The following is an 18486-nucleotide window of genomic DNA, read 5'->3' as shown; positions in this document are numbered from 1 at the left end:
ATGTGGGGGGGGGGGGGGGGGGGGGTCGTTGCGAGGGGGTCGAATTCAGACCTTATTATGTTCTTTCATGTAACATAAATGCAAAAGTGATGGGGTTGTTATGAAAGCTGAGGTTCTAAGCTTTTAAAATATACCATATATGTCTAGTTTTGTGCTCCACAACTTATTTATTATTATTATTAATTTTTAAAAATAATTTTGATGATGCAATATTGGAACCACATGTGGGTCCGATTGAGGGCGCAGCGTTCAAGTGGTTAAAGATTAATCTTGCTGCCACATTCTGGATTAATTGTAAAGGTTTGATAGAACTGGCTGGAAGACCTGCCAAGAGAGCATTGCAATAGTCCAGCCTGGATAGAACAAGAGCTTGAACAAGGAGTTGTGTTGCATGTTCTGAAAGAAAGGGCCTGATCTTCCTAATGTTGTATAAAGCAAATCTGCAGGACCGTGCAGTTTTAGCAATGTGGTCTGAGAAATTCATCTTATCATCAATCACAACTCCAAGGTTTCTAGCTGTTTTTGAAGGAGTTGTGGTTGATGAGCCTAACAAATACATTTTTTATAAAGTGATGGGTTTGTTGAAACCACAAGCAGTTCTGTCTTAGCCAGGTTGAGTTGAAGGTAATGGTCTGTCATCCAACAAGAAATGTCTGTTAGACATGCTGAGATGCGAGCAGCTATTGTCGGATCATCAGGATGGAATGAGAGGTAGAGTTGAATGTCATCAGCATAACAGTGATATGAAAAGCCATATTTCTGAATGACAGAACCTACTGATGCCATGTAGACAGAGAAGAGAAGTGGTCCAAGTACTGAGCCCTGAGGCACCCCAGTAGTTAGATGTTGCGACTTGGACACCTCACCTCTCCAAGATACCTTGAAGGTAAGAGAGGTAAGACTCAAACCACTGGCGTGCGGTTCCTGAGATGCTATATTCCAATAGGGTTAACAGGAAAATCTGGTGGTTCACTGTATCAAAAGCAGCAGAAAGATCCAGCAAAATAAGTATAGAAGATTTGTAAGCCGCTCTTGCCAGTCTTAGGGCTTCAACAACTGAAAGCAAGGCAGTCTCGGTCGAATGTCCACTTCTGAAGCCAGATTGATTGCTGTCCAGGAGGTTGTTCTGTGTGAGAAAGGCTGAGACTTGGTTGAACACAACTAGTTCAAGTTCACTCGTACAAGATGGTGCCAAAAAAATAACAAACGAATGCATGACATGACACATAGGCTGATTATTGTTATAGATTGAAACAAAAGTGCTTTTGCCAGGAAAAATAATACGGAAAGTGCTTAGTGTTGCTGCCGAAAATAGAAACATAGAGTGAGCAACAACAAAAACTGTGCAAAAAGGACTGTGCAATTAAACGGAATTCAGTTTAGATTTCGACTTCAGACGATTATGAAAATATAATAATCAAGATAAACCGATTATTGCCCCCATTCCGCCCCCTTTCCAGCGGTACACTTTCGCTCCTCCATAAAAGCCCAATTTCACATGCAAATCAGTAATGTAACTTTCATAAAATGGGACGTGCTTGATTTATTAATGTTTATTTGATGTGAAAGAGAAAGAGACACTTGAAAGATAACTTGCGCTGTTCTGTGTATGCGCTCAGAGATGGAACAGAACACGGACAAGTAAAGTGAACATCTGGCTTAAGATGCGTGCCTAAACGGTCAAATACACGCAAATGCGGCGCTTGGTGATTATTTGTGTAAACCATCGTCAGTTATGTCTTAAATTAACGTGAATATTTGAGAATAAAAATACGTGTGTAACAGTATATTGGATCCGTGCAGCTCTTAAAGCGGCAACAAGTAATATTCTTTCTGCCGTCTCTGTGCTTACTATTGATCAAACAACAAAAGAAAGACAAAATCACTCACTGCTCTTGACTGAGGGACTTTAGTAGTTTTTAAAAGAAACAAAGCTTGTTTAATTCTTACAGTGAAGACTATGCTGTTTTATTTTACATTAAATTAATTACATTTAATTAATTACATTAAATTCCCTCCCCCCCCCAAAAAACACTGTTTCATTTGTATCTTTTTTTTTCTTTTTCTATTGTATTGTATTGCTATCTTTAAATTGTAAATTGTATTGCTATCAATCATATTAAGTTTCGGACCCGCTCATAATCGTGTTAAATAATTATGATTACAATATTGACCAAAATAACCGTGATTATGATTTTTACCTTAATCGAGCAGCAAAAACACATGTTTCTGGGGACAGGCTCATTCTCTGCCAGCAGGAGGTGCTTTTGTAGCAGCAGAGACAGCGGTTTTCCCGGTAACGGCTGTACACAAAGCAGCGCTACACTCATGAATGCTACTTTATCAGATAAAATGAAAATGCATCGAAACTTTTCTGAAGACAGTCAGTTCCCTTCAAAGATACATTCTTATAGAACACCCGTGCTGCATTTTGATTTTGTATGCAGTGCTTATGTTTATTCAACAAAGTCAAACTGTCATATAGGGCTGTGTGCGATATATTGTTTCAGCATCTATATCACGATGTGCGCATCCGCGATATTCACATCACAGGATGTGCAATGTTTAGTATACGCTACTGATCATTATATTTATACTGATTGTTTTCTTTGCTCACACACAGACACGGTGTCTACACCGGATGCGACAGCTGTACGGAGATACCCATTTTAAATACATTTAGTAGCAAAGCTACTGCACGCGATTTTCAGTGCTGGAAATCCATTTATTCTTTGTTGACACTTCCACGTCATCGTGGAGAGCGCAGATCATGGTTGCTTAGCAACGGCAGACTCCAAAAAAGCGCAAGCTCCCAAGCACTTTGGAAAGAAGGAGAAAGCAGTGCGACTGGCGTTTTCCACATGTTTTTAGGCACGACATGTGAACAGCCCAAAGTCTGTCTACACTGAACGCGACAAAGCGACCATTGCCAATCATTTGAACTTTGTGTCTGTCAGTACCTCGTATTTGTCGTGCCGTGCCGTGCCGTGCCGCATCTAGTATAGACAGACAGCATCACTGATTATAATGGGTTCATTGTATTTTGTCGCACTGTTTGCAGGCACGACATGTGAACAGCCCAAAGTCTGTCTACACTGAACGCGACAAAGCGACCATTGCCAATCATTTGAACTTTGTGTCTGTCAGTACCTCGTATTTGTCGTGCCGTGCCGTGCCGTGCCGTGCCGCATCTAGTATAGACAGACAGCATCACTGATTATAATGGGTGTCTCACGTGGTCAATTGTCATATCAAAAGCGGAGCCGCTCGTGGCTGTGATCACATTACAGATAATAAGCTCAGATGAGAAGGACTGGACCTCGTGTTGGTTTCATACAGATGACTTTATCAGAGAATAGTTGTTTTCGACATGACTGACTTCATTTAAAAGCAGACTTTTCAAGCTTTCTATTCATATATTTCTCATGTCTGTGAGGCAAGTATTCGCTGAGATTCAGGTTGTTTTATTTACGTCTATGATGAAACTTGACTGCAGAGAGTGCACCCTGTTTTTTTCTTTATTTTACAAAAGCACATTGTTTTGTTGTCATGACTATGCACAAATAAAAGTAGACCTTTTGCTGTTTCAAATGATACTTTATTCTTATGTGTGATCAAAAATAATGGAGTATTTTTAGTTATTTTTGTGGTCATCAAGAAAAAAACATGACAGACCACACCAGTGCGGTCTTCGACCCCAGATGATTAATAATACTGACAGTTATAAAGTTCCAAGTAGTTTTAGATTTAGTTTGTTGTAATAGAAACAATCTTTAGAGCTGTTGAATAATATAAATGGAGCAAATAGGGGGACACTTTTTTTCAACAAAATGCATGTTAGATTATTTAATGTTTGATCAACTACAAAAATGTTATCCTTATAGAAACTTGTGATTTGTGTCTATAATGTTTTAAAAATGATATTTTATATTTTTAGGGAAGAATAGTTTATGAAACTGCATCAAAAGGAACACATTTTTTAATAGAAATTGTCTTTACACTGTTACAACAGGGGTTCACTTTTATGTACTTTCACATTTCTGTTTTTTTTTTAAGTTGCTGACAAATGAACTACTTTTGCTTGTATTTTAGAGTTTACTGAAGAAAGTGAGGAGAATGAAGAATTGAGTGAAGTTGAGGAGAAAAATCATGTCAAAACTGGAGAAAAACCCTTACAGGTACACATGAACATCCACACTGGAGAGAAACCTTATAGGTGTTTACACTGTGACAAGAGATTCAATAAGTCATCAGACCTGAAAACACATGAGAGGATTCACACTGGAGAGAAACCTTATAGGTGTTTACACTGTGACAAGAGATTCAATAAGTCATCAGACCTGAAAACACATGAGAGGATTCACACTGGAGTGAAACCTTATAAGTGTTCACACTGTGACAAGAGATTTAGTAGGTCAGCACATCTAAAAACACATGAGAGGATACACACTGGAGAGAAACCTTATAAGTGTTTACACTGTGACAAGAGATTCAATAAGTCATCAGACCTGAAAACACATGAGAGGATTCACACTGGAGAGAAACCTTATAAGTGTTCACACTGCAACAAGAGATTCAGTGATTCAGGAGACCTAAAAAGACATGAGAGGATCCACACTGGAGTGAAACCTTATAAGTGTTCGCACTGTGACAAGATATTCAGTCAGTCAGCAAATCTGAAAACACATGAGAGGATCCACACTGGAGAGAAACCTTATAAGTGTTCACACTGTGACAAGAGATTCAGTCGGTCAACACATCTGAAAACACATGAGATGATCCACACTGGAGAGAAACCTTATAACTTTTCACACTGTGACAAGAGATTCAATAAGTCATCAGACCCGAAAACACATGAGAGGATTCACACTGGAGTGAAACCTTATAAGTGTTCACACTGTGACAAGAGATTTAGTCGGTCAGCACATCTGAAAACACATGAGAGGATACACACAGGAGAGAAACCTTATAAGTGTTTACACTGTGACAAGAGATTCAGTGATTCGACACATCTGAAAACACATGAGAGGATACACACAGGAGAGAAACCTTATAAGTGTTCACCCTGTGACAAGAGATTCAATAAGTCATCAGACCCGAAAACACATGAGAGGATACACACAGGAGAGAAACCTTATAAGTGTTCACCCTGTGACAAGAGATTCAATAAGTCATCAGACCCGAAAACACATGAGAGGATACACACAGGAGAGAAACCTTATAAGTGTTCACCCTGTGACAAGAGATTCAGTCGGTCAACACATCTGAAAACACATGAGAGGATTCACACTGGAGAGAAACAGCATCACTGCACTGCACGTGGGAAGCGCTTTAATCAATTAATCTGCTCTACTCAGTCATACAAAAAACAATCATAGTAAGGCCCCATCCACATGGAGACTCATTTAGATGTACAGGTGCATCTCAATAAATTAGAATGTCATGGAAAAGTTCATTTATTTCAGTAATTCAACTCAAATTGTGAAACTCGTGTATTAAATAAACTACTTCAGTCTGTGTGCACTGAATTTAAGTCTTTGGTTCTTTTAATTGTGATGATTTTGGCTCACATTTAACAAAAACCCACCAATTCACTATCTCAACGGTTACCTGAGCCTTCAAAATGGTCTCTCAGTTTGGTTCACTAGGCTACAAAATCATGGGGAAGACTGCTGATCTGACAGTTGTCCAGAAGACAATCATTGACACCCTTCAGTTTACCAAGAAATTTTGGAGCACTTCATGCTTCCTTCTGCTGACCAGCTTTTTGAAGATGCTGATTTCATTTTCCAGCAGGATTTGGCACCTGCCCACACTGCCAAAAGCACCAAAAGTTGGTTAAATGACCATGGTGTTGGTGTGCTTGACTGGCCAGCAAACTCACCAGACCTGAACCCCATAGAGAATCTATGGGTTATTGTCAAGAGGAACATGAGAAACAAGAGACCAAAAAATGCAGATGGGACTGGTGTTAGAAAATGAACATGTAACCACAATACATGAGGCTATAGACTGTGCAGTATAAATATAAAGGTAGGGCTGAACGATTTTGGAAAATAATCTAATTGCGATTTTTTTTTTAACCAATATTGCGATTTAATATGCAATTATTTTTTTAAAGCTCTTTATGTTCTGTATTATTCAACAATGACAAGCTATAAATCATTGTATAGTATGACCAACACTCTATTAGATAGATTAAACATAAATGTTTTTTTCTGTAGGCCAGGCCTATATGTTTCAATGAAATTAGGTGATGCATGAATTGATCAATCATTCATATGCAATAAAATGGATATATATAAAAAAAATTAATGATGAAAAAGAGCTTGTTTTATCAAAAGCAACACTTAATAATATCTCCTATCAAAGCAAGGTTGTTTTTTTTAATGACACATGCATGTTTCATAATATTTTAAAAGTTGCGTCCCCACTTTTTGTCAACACCGTCAGACATTCAATAAAATTTAATAAAATCAGGGAATATCAGGGGCAGCTGTCACTCTAAAGGACCCCCTCGCCACAGTTCACCTCTGTAGAGCACATCAGTGTCAGACAGGCTCTGCTCAGTTTTAGTTTTAGAATATTTTTAATCCTAATGTTAATATTTCCTTTGTCACAGCCATGATATGTCAACACCATCTTCCAATTTCTGAGGAAATTATTTGAAATATTTAGATAATTGTATTCTTCTGAAGCAGGTTCCATTAGCATCTAGCATCAATAGAAAAAAATAGAATGGCTGAATGCCATTGGTTTTGTGAAAGAAATGCCAAATTTGTGAGCACCGTCAGATGTCACCACCATAAGATTTTGTGTTCCAATGATATATCAAAATACTTAAATGTGACTCTTGAATAAAAGCTTTATAAACAATAACATACTCACTGTTTGTTGTGTTTGTTTTAATACAGTAATTGACTGATTTAATGTTTTTGATTGTTAAAATGACTACAAATTCAGGTTTTCGTCACCACCGTCAGATGTGTCATCTCTGTCAGTTCTGTCAACTCCGTCAGTTGAATATTTTGATAATATTTCATTATGATATTTTATATTTGTTGTGGAATTGTTGGTCACATGTGAAAGTGTAATCTGTCTGCTAACACCAGAATGTGTTTTGAAATGTTAAAAACATCTTGAATGCTGTTAAATATAAAGTTGAAATTATAATACACAGTCCAAGGTAAAAAAGCACATTTTGTTAAAAAAGAGAAAAGTTGGGAGGTTGTATCAAAGCGTAGCTCAGTAGCTTAGTACATATAAGATACATCAATGTAGTTTCATTTGTCTGAGTACAAGGTTTTATTTTTTCAATTTTGCACCACTTCTCAAGAATGACTGAAACTAAAGTAGATTGCAGAAATATAAAAACAAATCTGTTGCTTTACCACACTACTTTAGGTAATTTAAAGTCACTGTAATAAACATATGTAAACATGTGCACTGCACATTTTAAACACTGTCTGTTAACTTTAGACCAGTGGTTCTCACACTTTTTTGGTTGCTCCTCCCTCAGACTACCAAATAATTTCACTAAACATGAAAAATTAATGTTTTTTTATTTAAAAAACCTACAGGGAAAAAAACACCTGCATCACTTGAAACACTGAAAAATAGCATAGAGAGAATAACTTATTATTATTATTCTCTCTCTGTTATTTATTAGTTTTTTGTGGGTTTCTTGCTGTCCGCTAAGGCATAGAACACTCAAGCTTTCCTCCTCACCAATGACATTAAACACCGTGTCTACACCGGATGCGAGTGGCAAAATACAGTAGAAACCATTATAATCAGTGATGCTGTGTACATTAGATGCGGCACGGCGCGACAAAACCCAACATTAAACTGATGCCTTGTTCTATTTATGACGTACTGACACAACGTTAAAATGATTTGCAACGGTCGCTTTGTCGCGTCCAGTGTAGAGCTGTTGCGGCGCGGTATAGACAAGGTGAGTGAAGCCGAGAGCAAGATATGCCTCGTCATATTTTCTGTATTTAGCTTTTAAATGACCAGCACCTGCCTGGGTCTGTGCCACTTCATCTATGGCTTTTCTCTTCCCTTTCACAAACCGATCCATCTCCCGTTACGTCCTCTGGCTGTTTACTGTTTTATATATTTTACTTTTGAGTTTATTTTATTATTAAAGTTTGTTTAAATGTTCGCCGGTTACCACCTCCTTCTTCCCGACCTACAAACGTTGTTACAGTCATAATGTTGTATAATATCATAATATATCTTATTTACATTGTATCTGCACTTAGTCATGAGATGATTCACGAGCGTGCAAAACTGCAATTAATAAAAACCAATCCAGTGCTTTCAGTGGTGAGTGAATTCTGACAAACTAAGACGTTTCTGATTAGCCATTGCATTTAAGAAATCAATAGATATGTCTGTGATTGGCTACATTGCTCAACGCTGCAAAAACATGTTGGATAGTTGCTGCAATATAACAAAGAGTGAAAAATTTAAGGGGGTCTGAATACTTTCCGTACCCACTGTATGTATGTAAGGGAAACAGGTCAATTTAGCTCAAAGGGAATCATTTAAGATTTTATAGGGAATTTGGACAGAATCACTGTTTTACGGCTGATTACGGAGTTGGCCAGTGATTCATTGAACGAGCCGTATAGCATCAATTCTGCAATGGATATTAATATCCAAAGTATAGTGAAAACACTATTTATTAGCACAGTAACAAGATCGGCAGTTTAAGACATTAATTTGTAAGCACAAAACACAAGATACTTCTCTTTTCAATATAAATAAGGCTTTATTAGATAAATCTAAGACATATAAACTAACACACAAACACACGCATTCACACAAGTTTCAGAAAGAGAGAAAGTGAGGAAAGAATGAGTTTAAGAGAATGAAAATGTGAAATCCCAAGTTTACAGCAATATGTGCAACTGCATAGACCTGAACAACCATCAATCACTTAATTAACCCTCGAATTGAGTTCCTCAATGAAGTTAAAATTTATATTAAATGCACCAGTTCAGCACAGAATCTGGAGGTGAGTTACTTGAGTTGTCTGTGTACGGGGTTTCCCTTTGTTGTCATCCTTGCAAAAAAGGGGGTTTCCCGCAGTTGCTGATTGGCTGGAAATTCAGTCTTGGGAAGCCAGTGGTTGGGCGTTGACTGGCGATGCGGAGTTGTTGTGGACTGGTTGAAGTTTTAGACGGCACTCGAGGTCGGACTCGGAGATGCGGCGTTAGGCAAAACTTAACTCGGGACATGAAACTCTCAACGGAAAATAAAAGAAACTAAAGTAAAGAAATAGAAGTAAAGTTTGACGAGACTAGGTGGCGTTTCTGCTCATGGTTTTGGAGGAGCTGGCGTGTAAGCCAGAGCACGCTCAAAAAGCATGACTAAAAAGCATAGCTCAAAGCTATGACTAAAAAGCAAAAGGCTAAAAGCGATGAAAGCACATGACTAAAAAGCAGGCAAAAAAGAGCAAGATTTAAAGCTAAAAGGGAAAAAGGCAAAGGGGCAATAATTTGATGGGGTTCTGAGTATTTAAACTGGGCTTTTGGACACATCCCAAATGGTGCCTTGACCAATTAGATATTGTCTTTGCTCGGGGTGTTGTATATTTCTCCTCCCAATTCATAAATCAAATGTTATCTCATCAGTCACATGGTCCGAGTTTTCCCGCTCTTGCAGAGTATAATTTTGGACATGATTTCTATAACAAGAAAATGATACATTTGACAAAGAATTGATTGATCAAACACACACATACTAAACATGAATATAATCCTATAAACTATTCAATAGTTATTCAAAATACACACACAATAAGTGATTAGAACCTGATAGTCACACATGTGGGTTACATACATAATATGGAGTTATGCATAGAAATTATTAGTTGCTCACAAGTCCTTTTAGTGTCATTTAGGTGCATGGAAAGGCAGTTTCTGTGCCATTCTGTGAAGACCAGAGGTTAAGAGGTCTGTAAGGAATCTCAGTCTGTTCTTTGTCTCCTAGGTGGGGGGAAGTCAATCCACAGAGTTCGTGATCGTGATTACTATCACTGGTTCACATGTGATGGTCATGCTGTGCATCTCTTTGACCATTTAATTTAGATTACTTGCCCCAAAATTGACAATCTCCTTAGAATTGTCAATAAGTGTTATTTTGCTTAAATGCTGTGAGCTACTCAAAAGCTGCTAGTTGGTGGACTTGCTTCAGGCTTGTGGCGCCAGGATCTGATTTACAAACATCCTGTGTCTTGGGCCTTTCTGTGGAATTTGGCTCCTCGTGTTTCAACCATGTCCTTGCTCGAATCTTAAATTGTCTGATTCGGTCTGATACACTACAATGTATATATATATATTTTTTTATGGTTTTCCATTTCAGGTGAGAGTACGCTGTGTGCGAAGTGGCTGCCTCTTCTCATCGCTATCGTTGTTTTGTTCTTGTTATTTTTGTTTCGTTGTTTTGTTATTTTGTTACTTAGTCAATCTTTTATGCTGTCAGTTGTTCGTGTTGATGTGTTTTCTTGGAACTTAAAGTTTGGATTTAATGGAACAGTGCTTGGATGCTTGGGCAAAGCGTCTGAACTTCCGAATAAACAGCGACATCACCATATCGGAGCGTTTGGAACTGTTATGCTGCTGGACTGCTGTTTTTGACATTTTTGGGACTGCTTTGCTAACTTCTGTTCAGTGTCTCACTATTTGAAATACCCACAATCCCTCTGCCCATGGTTTTGCTTTACCACTCTGTACTCAAGGTGAGTAAAGTTTGCTTTTTCTCATTGAGTAGTGTTTATTTGTGGTCCTGCCTATCCAGGCTTTGCTAACGTGAAGAGGTGAACAACTTTTTGGCCTTGAGACCGCTGGCTCTAGTATCTGGGCTTGTTCTGGTTCTCATTGATAGCATGGATCTTTGTTATACCTCATCGCAGCTGCATAGCTGTAACTGTCCCTCCCGTCTGGATATATATACATATGAATGGTGTAAAATTCTCGGAATTGCTTGTCGTCCACATTACATCCATCAGTCTGCAAAGCGTCAGTGGATTTATGACTGCAACCCTCTTTCTTCAATACCTGTGGCCTGGTCGCACAGATCTAAGCGTTACCATAGTTATGATGCGACTCTCCATCGCGTCCGTACTCTCATACCCTTAACCAGAGATATTTCTCATTCGCCAAGGTGTGCAATGCATGTGCCCCACAGACACAACTGTGCTCTTTTGAACACTTGTTCCTTGACTGGCAAGGGTACAATGCTGAGTGACATTATAAATGCGACAAATCTGGATGTACTATTTCTAACTGAAACCTGGCAAATGTCTGATGACTTAACTGAACTTAATCTATTAACCCCTTCTGGATACAGTTATCTGACAAAACCTCATCTCACTGGCAGAGGTGGTGGTTTGGCTGTGGTATTTAAAGGGATACTCCACCCCAAAATGAAAATTTTGTCATTAATCGCTTACCCCCATGTCGTTCCAAACCCCATAGAAGCTTTGTTCGTCTTCGGAACACAATTTAAGATATTTTGGATGAAAACCTGGAGGCTTGTGACTGTCCCATAGACTGCCAAGTAAATTACACTGTCAAGGTCCAGAAAAGTAAGAAAAGCATTGTCAGAATAGTCCATCTGCCATCAGTGGTTCAACCGTAACATTATGAAGCGACGAGAATACATTGTACGTGAAGAAAACAAAAATAACGACTTTATTCAACAATTTGTCTCCTCTGTGTCTCTCCACATCCAAAATGGACATTCTCATACTCTTGATTTACTTTGTACTGTTGGTATTGACAATGTTGGTGCTCAGGGTCTTGAATTGGGCATCTCTGATCATGAACTTATTATCTTTGGTTTTCCTCTCCCCCTTGTAAAACCAAAAACTAAAACTACTATATCTTACCGTAACCTGAAATCTGTAATCACTGACAATTTTTCTGTTGCTATTGCTGCCTCCCCTCTCTCATCTGCTCTCAACCTCATGAGCCCTGATGAGATACTCTCAATCTATAATGAATCTATTTGTAATGTTTTGGATAACCTTGCTCCACTAAAAACTAGAAATGTCCCTTCTGCTCACTCCTCTCCTTGGTTCACCCCTGAAGTAATGAAAGAGTAATGAAAGCTGAATGTAGGCCCTTGAATTACTTTATAAAAAAGCCTCCCTTGCAGTGCATGCTATTGCTTTCTCAGATTCAGTATTGAAATATAAAGAAGCACTTAACACTGCACACTCTATTTATCTCTACTGTCATCAATAAAGCCAAGTGCAAACCTAAAGCTCTTTTCTCTGAGATCAACACACTTGTTAAACCATCGTCCATAGCTATTAATGGCTCTGTTGATCTTTGTGAAAGCTTTCAGTCTTTTTTCCTACGTAAAATTGATAGCATTGACCTTTCTCCATGTCTGATAGGTCACCCACTCAACACTTTCTTACCCACAAATATATCTGTGGTCGGACAACTGATTATCAAATCTAACTCTGCCTCCAGCACACTTGATCCTATTCCAACATACTTACTCAAAACCCTTTTGCCTTCACTCATCCAACTTATTACTCATATTATAAACAGATCCCTTGGCATTAATTATGTTCCACAAGACCTAAAAGTAGCTGCCATCACCCCAATCCTTAAGAAACCTGGTCTGGATAACACAGATCTGAACAATTTTAGACCAATATCAAACCTCCCATTTGTTGCTAAAATACTTGAGAAGGTAGTTGCAGCACAACTGCAGTCTCATTTAGAGAAACAATCTTAATGAGCAGTTTCAATCTGGTTTCTGTCACAGCACAGAAACAGCAGTTTTAAAAGTAGTTAATGATCTCCTTCTGGTTTCTGATTCAGGTGCCCACAGTATCCTAATTCTCCTTGATCTGAGTTCAGCCTTTGATACTGTTTTGCCACTCTGTTCTTCTTTCTCGACTATCTGCTATAGGTATCACGGGTGCTGCTCTTCAGTGGCTAACTTCATATCTACCGGATAGACAGCAATTCTTTAGGATAGATAAGAATAGATCTGGCACTGTCACTATTTCCCGTAGTATTTCCCGTGGTGTGTGATTAAAGCAAAAATGCCACATGTGAGTTCTTTTCCCATATTTATATCATGATACAGTTAAGCTATATGAGTGAGTGACGTGTGGCCAATAGTATCCCATGCTCCACACGAGTGCTGTTTTTGTCAGGATATAATGAGTGCAAATGTGATACTGATTTTATACAACAGTTCAATAAATAAGAACTCAATATTGTGTTATATTTTAGAATGAGCTTTATTGCCAGGTATGTTTACACATACGAGGAATTTGTTTTCGTGACATAAGCTTCCACAGTGTAACAGAATGACAACAAAAAACACAGATAATAAAAAAAAATAAGGAATAAAAATATATAAATTGACAATTGTATGTGCAGGTATATTACAATAGACAGTTTTGTATGTACAGGTACTGTATATTATGTGCAAATTTGAGGTGTAGACTCAGTATGAGTGTTAGATAAATAAGTGTATGAGTGAATAAATAGTGTGTGTTCCACGGTTATTGTTAAGTGTTCATGAGATGGATTGCCTGAGGGAAGAAATCGTTCCTGTGTCTGGCCATTATGGTGCTCTGTAGCGTCAACCAGATGGCAACAGTTCAAAGAGGGAGTGTGCTGGATGTGAGGGGTCCAGAGTGATTCTGCCAGCCCTTTTGCTCACGCTGGATAAGTACAGTTCTTGGAGAGAAGGGAGGGTTGTACCAATGATTCGCTCAGCAGTCCGGACTACCCTCTGAAGTCTTCTGAGGTCAGATTTGGTAGCTGAGCTGAACCAAACAGTTATTGAAGTGCAGAGGATGGATTCAATGATGGCGGAGTAGAACTGTTTCAGCAGCTCCTGTGGCAGGTTGAACTTCCTCAGCTGGCGAAGGAAGTACAACCTCTGCTGGGCCTTTTTCTCAATGGAGTCAATGTGAGTGTCCCACTTCAGGTCCTGAGAGATTGTGGTGCCCAGGAATGGTGAGTGGGGGGAGTGCAGGGAGGTTTCTCCTGAAGTCCACGGTCATCTCCACAGTTTTGAGCGTGTTGAGCTCCAAGTTGTTGAGACTGCACCAGACAGCCAGCTGCTCGACGACCTGTCTGTAAGCAGTACATAATAATTCACTCAGAAATAAGAATTCTTTCATCATTTACTCACTCTTGTAGGGGATTTTACAGTTAAAACCCAAGGACCAGGTATATCAGGACCAGGAGTCAGAGATGCAATCAATTGAAGAAAAATTTACTGAAGAATATAATTTTTTTCAGTTTCATCAGCAGAAGTCCGCTTCAACACTCGATGGAGTTCGTAGGCCGCTCTGCGTACATGTCAGAAACACCAGTAATTATACTCTAACAGAGGTCACTAATTACATCGATACATAGGTAAGCAAGATTCTGGTTGGTAGATAAACTAAGAAAATCTTCACACATGGACGTAAAACTCAAAACATATCTTCCAGCGTGTTAACATATTAACATGTTAACATATTATTTTGGTGACGAGTGATCAGAGGTCAGATGCAGTAGGTCTTTCCAGAGATGTTTATCTAATACCCTTGACATCAGGGTGATGGCAAACAATGATTTCCTCCTGGAGCTGTCTCTCTCTGCATCTAGCTGCAAAGACAGACATTCACACACATACGCAGAGAACACTTATCTGTATTTCAAGGTTGCCAGGCTCTGCCCTGAATCTTATCAAATATGGTTCACTACACACATGCGCGCACACACACACACACACACAATGAGAGCAGCTTCTTAGAGAGTAAAAAGGCAGACTAAAGACACATTCACTTATTTTCTAACATGAATAAATGTAATCACTCGATGGTCACGTAGAGTTCCCGATGACCTCTATGACATAACAGTGTGACCCTGAGAGGAGAAGACAGAACTCAGCATGTCAAAGCTTACTGTTACACATTCCATCTCCTTAACTACAAGAAATGTGTTCAGATACATACATTTTGATGTCTAACTACTAATATATAGTAACTAATAAATAAATAAAATAGCTACTGAGACATTTCTCAAATAATTTACTTTTATGTTCCACAGTTTACATTAGGCCATCACAACCAAAAATTTTACATGTAATAAATGTTATGTTGATGCAAATAAAACATGTCTATCTAGAGCTGCTTTTTGTGATGTATATTTGTATAAATATATGTATGATTTCTCATTTAACAATAAGGATTATCTTAAAGATGATCTCACTGTTGTGGTTTGGAAACATGTTACTCAGAACTCAAGTGAGTTTGACCGCAGTAGAGCTGAGATCATCTCTGAACCCGGATTAGACTGATGATGTTGTGAATTCCCACACATTCAGATGTCAGCTCTTGTTCTTTAAGTGAGCTGCTGCATGTAGCTTTTTTTTCATTTGGCAAAAGTGCAGCCTCTTTAACAAAATTAGTCTAATTCTGTTCATCATGACATCACAGTGGGCGGAGTCACTGCGGTTTCACTCACTGATTGGCAGAAAGATTAAGTGATAGCATTAGAGATCAGCTTGAATGCTGTGGAAACACAAGCATCTAAAACCTTCATAGATTTCCGATAGCTACAGAAAACAGAAGCAAATGGATCGTTGTGAATTACAGGAACTGGAATCCAGGCAGTGAAACATGGATTTGCATGTTGCTGTTTTGTCATGTATGTTTAAAGAACATCATCTGCAGTCGATCAACCTGATCAGCTTTTACCCGATCGGCTTTATGATTTTAACACTGGCAAATACTAGCATACAGTTACTAGCTGCAGATTCTGGTGTAATGTTGTTACAAACAGCTCTGATATCAGACAAAACAGATATCTGATCTAATTATAAGAAAACTGTTTTGAGCTTTTCAGCTGTCTGTGACTGAGTTTGACTGAGAAGTGGATAATTAACTTTAGATATAGAGTTTCTTTATTTGTTCTTTGGATAATTAACTTTAGATATAGAGTTTCTTTATTTGTTCTTTGGATAATTAACTTTAGATATAGTTTCTTTGTTTATTTTTTAAGGCACGTTATATTAATTTTCAGCTGCAGATGGCTTATTATAGCTAAAGTTATCCAGCCAAGAGATATCAGTGGTTTTCTTGTCAATATTGCAGTTTGACTAATATTATTTAATTATCCTTTTCTATTATTATTATTTAAATCTAAAACATCTAGTGTATAAAATCAATAAATAATATTAAAAAAAAACTTGCAGTGTGATGTAGGTGGCGAGGACAATCATTCATATATTTTCATAAGTGAGAATTTGTTTCTGCATTGAAATGATCAGTGAACAAATAAATAATAACAAAAAAAATCGAATACATCTGCAAATATGCCGTATGATATTTAAAACGTGTAGCATCATCAAAAATTTACATTTAGTCATTTAGCAGACGCTTTTATCCAAAGCGACTTACAAATGAGGACAATGGAAGCAATCAAAATCAACAAAAGAGCAATGATATGCAAGTGTTTAACAAGTCTCGGTTAGCTTAGCGCAGTACACGTAGCAAGGGTTTTTTAAATAATATAATAAATAAAAAGAAAACAGATAGAATAGAAAAAGAATAGAGCAAGCTTGTGTTAGAGGTCTTTTTGCTTTTGTTAATTGTACAATAAATGAAAAGAAAACAGATATAATACAAAAAGATTAGAAAGCTAGAGTTTTTTTTTTTTTTTAAAGAATAGAATTAGAGTAGAGAGTGTTAGAGTTAGAGGGTCAAATAAAGATGGAACTGATGTGTTTTTAGCCGATTCTTGAAGATGGTTAAGGACTCAGCTGCTCGGATTGAGTTGGGCAGGTCATTCCACCAGGAGGGAACATTTAATTTAAAAGTCTGTAAAAGTGATAATGTGCTTCTTGGGGATGCACAATCAAGCAACATTCGCTTGCAGAACGCAAGCTTCTAGAAGCACATAATTCTGAAGAATTTTTTTTATTTATTTAATAATTTAAATTTAAAAACATTTAATGTAAAAATTTGATGAATCAAGGTTAGAAAATAGAAAATGTATTTATATTATTATTTCTGTAATAAACATTCATGGTTATTAAAGATACTTTTATTCAGAGCAGGGTTGATTACACATTGTAATCCTTACTGATTCCAAATTACATGACAAAAATTATAGTCAGTAACGTAATCCATTACATTACACATTTTAGGTAATACAATCAGACTACTTTTAGATTACTTTTGTCCTAACTCGTTTATCACATTGATTTAAACAGGACGATCTTGTACCATAATGAAGTAAAAATACAAAAAGTAAGAAAATATATTCCATTCATTGTAGTTAACAACATCAAGCGTATTAAACATATTACATCTAGGTTTCCCAAACTGCAGTTTGTAAAGGAACTGCAGGGGATTTGTGAGTTTAATGAAAAGCTAACAAATAATTAAATCATAAATCATGTCAAATTAAAATAAATATTTTAAAATAATTAAATTAAAACACTTGCTGAAAAATTAAATATTTTATGTTTACCTGCATGCCATATGACAATTTACCAATGTCAGAGAGCTGTGAACATGCAAATGTGGTAGTTCATTATAAAAAAAAACAAACATTTATTTTAAAATCTCAGGGGTAGGTACTTAAAGGCAGAATAAGGGATTTCTGGTAGCCAATGTTGATATTTGAAATCACCAATTATTAATTGTAAAAAATGTTTATCATGGGCTGTGAATGTGAATCGCCTTGGATTTGTGTGTGAATTTTGCAATAGTATGTTCCTGCACAACCGGAGGCTGCAGTTTCAGGACCGCAGTTCTAGGACCCTATTCTTTTGTAGCAGAGCCACCTACCGAATTGGATCACTAAAGATGGACGACATGGACAGCAATCAGAGTGAGTAACTTTACCGATTTTCAATTAAGTTTTATTTTATAACCTTAAAACGATGCAAAGTTTACATAGCCAACTTGAGAACTGCTAAGCATAATAATGAATTCCCAATTGCTAGTTTTATTGATTATTACGATGTTCTTAATTCGTGGCCATGATTTAATTAAGCTAAACCTTGTTGACATAATGACTACAATAAGTAAATCTAGCCAGCACATTAATTAAACTTAATAAATTAAACATAAAAGAAAGATGATAAAAGCATGTTGATGTGAGATGTCAGATTTACCTGTAGCTTACTGTATTAGTGTGAAAACTTGTTTGATACTCATTGTTTTAGCATATTAGTTAAGTATAAATCAGCTTTCATAATTAAACTGGGCTCATTGCTTGGTTGCACCACAATGTGTGTTATTAGCCTGTCCTTTTGGCAGTACTTTAGATTAATCTGGTTGATGTTTGAAAGGCATGGTCAGCGGTTTGCCTTCTGGACTAAAGGTTCACCAAGGGCCTTAATTAGGAATAACATTAACAATATCTTTTAACTATGCTGCAAATTATTGTATCTTTATCTTAAATGTATCAATTTCCTCAAAATAACTGTTTTTGC

At 37.3% G+C, this 18486-nt stretch overlaps 1 protein-coding gene across 1 annotated transcript in view; it reads left to right on the top strand.

The window, feature by feature from the left end:
• The window catches only part of LOC107561612 (zinc finger protein 721-like), a 69985-nt gene extending 64549 nt beyond the window's left edge, over nucleotides 1-5436 (top strand). The window contains exon 3 of the mRNA XM_016246088.1: nucleotides 4191-5436. Coding sequence (XP_016101574.1) covers nucleotides 4191-5378 — 1188 coding nt within the window. The 3' untranslated portion in view covers nucleotides 5379-5436. The remainder of the gene's footprint in view (nucleotides 1-4190) is intronic.
• Nucleotides 5437-18486: the final 13050 nt, after the last annotated feature.

Source organism: Sinocyclocheilus grahami, unplaced genomic scaffold (assembly GCF_001515645.1).
Source record: "Sinocyclocheilus grahami isolate Dianchi unplaced genomic scaffold, SAMN03320097.WGS_v1.1 scaffold783.1, whole genome shotgun sequence".
In the NCBI taxonomy this organism is placed as follows: domain Eukaryota; kingdom Metazoa; phylum Chordata; class Actinopteri; order Cypriniformes; family Cyprinidae; genus Sinocyclocheilus; species Sinocyclocheilus grahami.
This window is presented reverse-complemented; position numbering and strand designations above follow the sequence as displayed.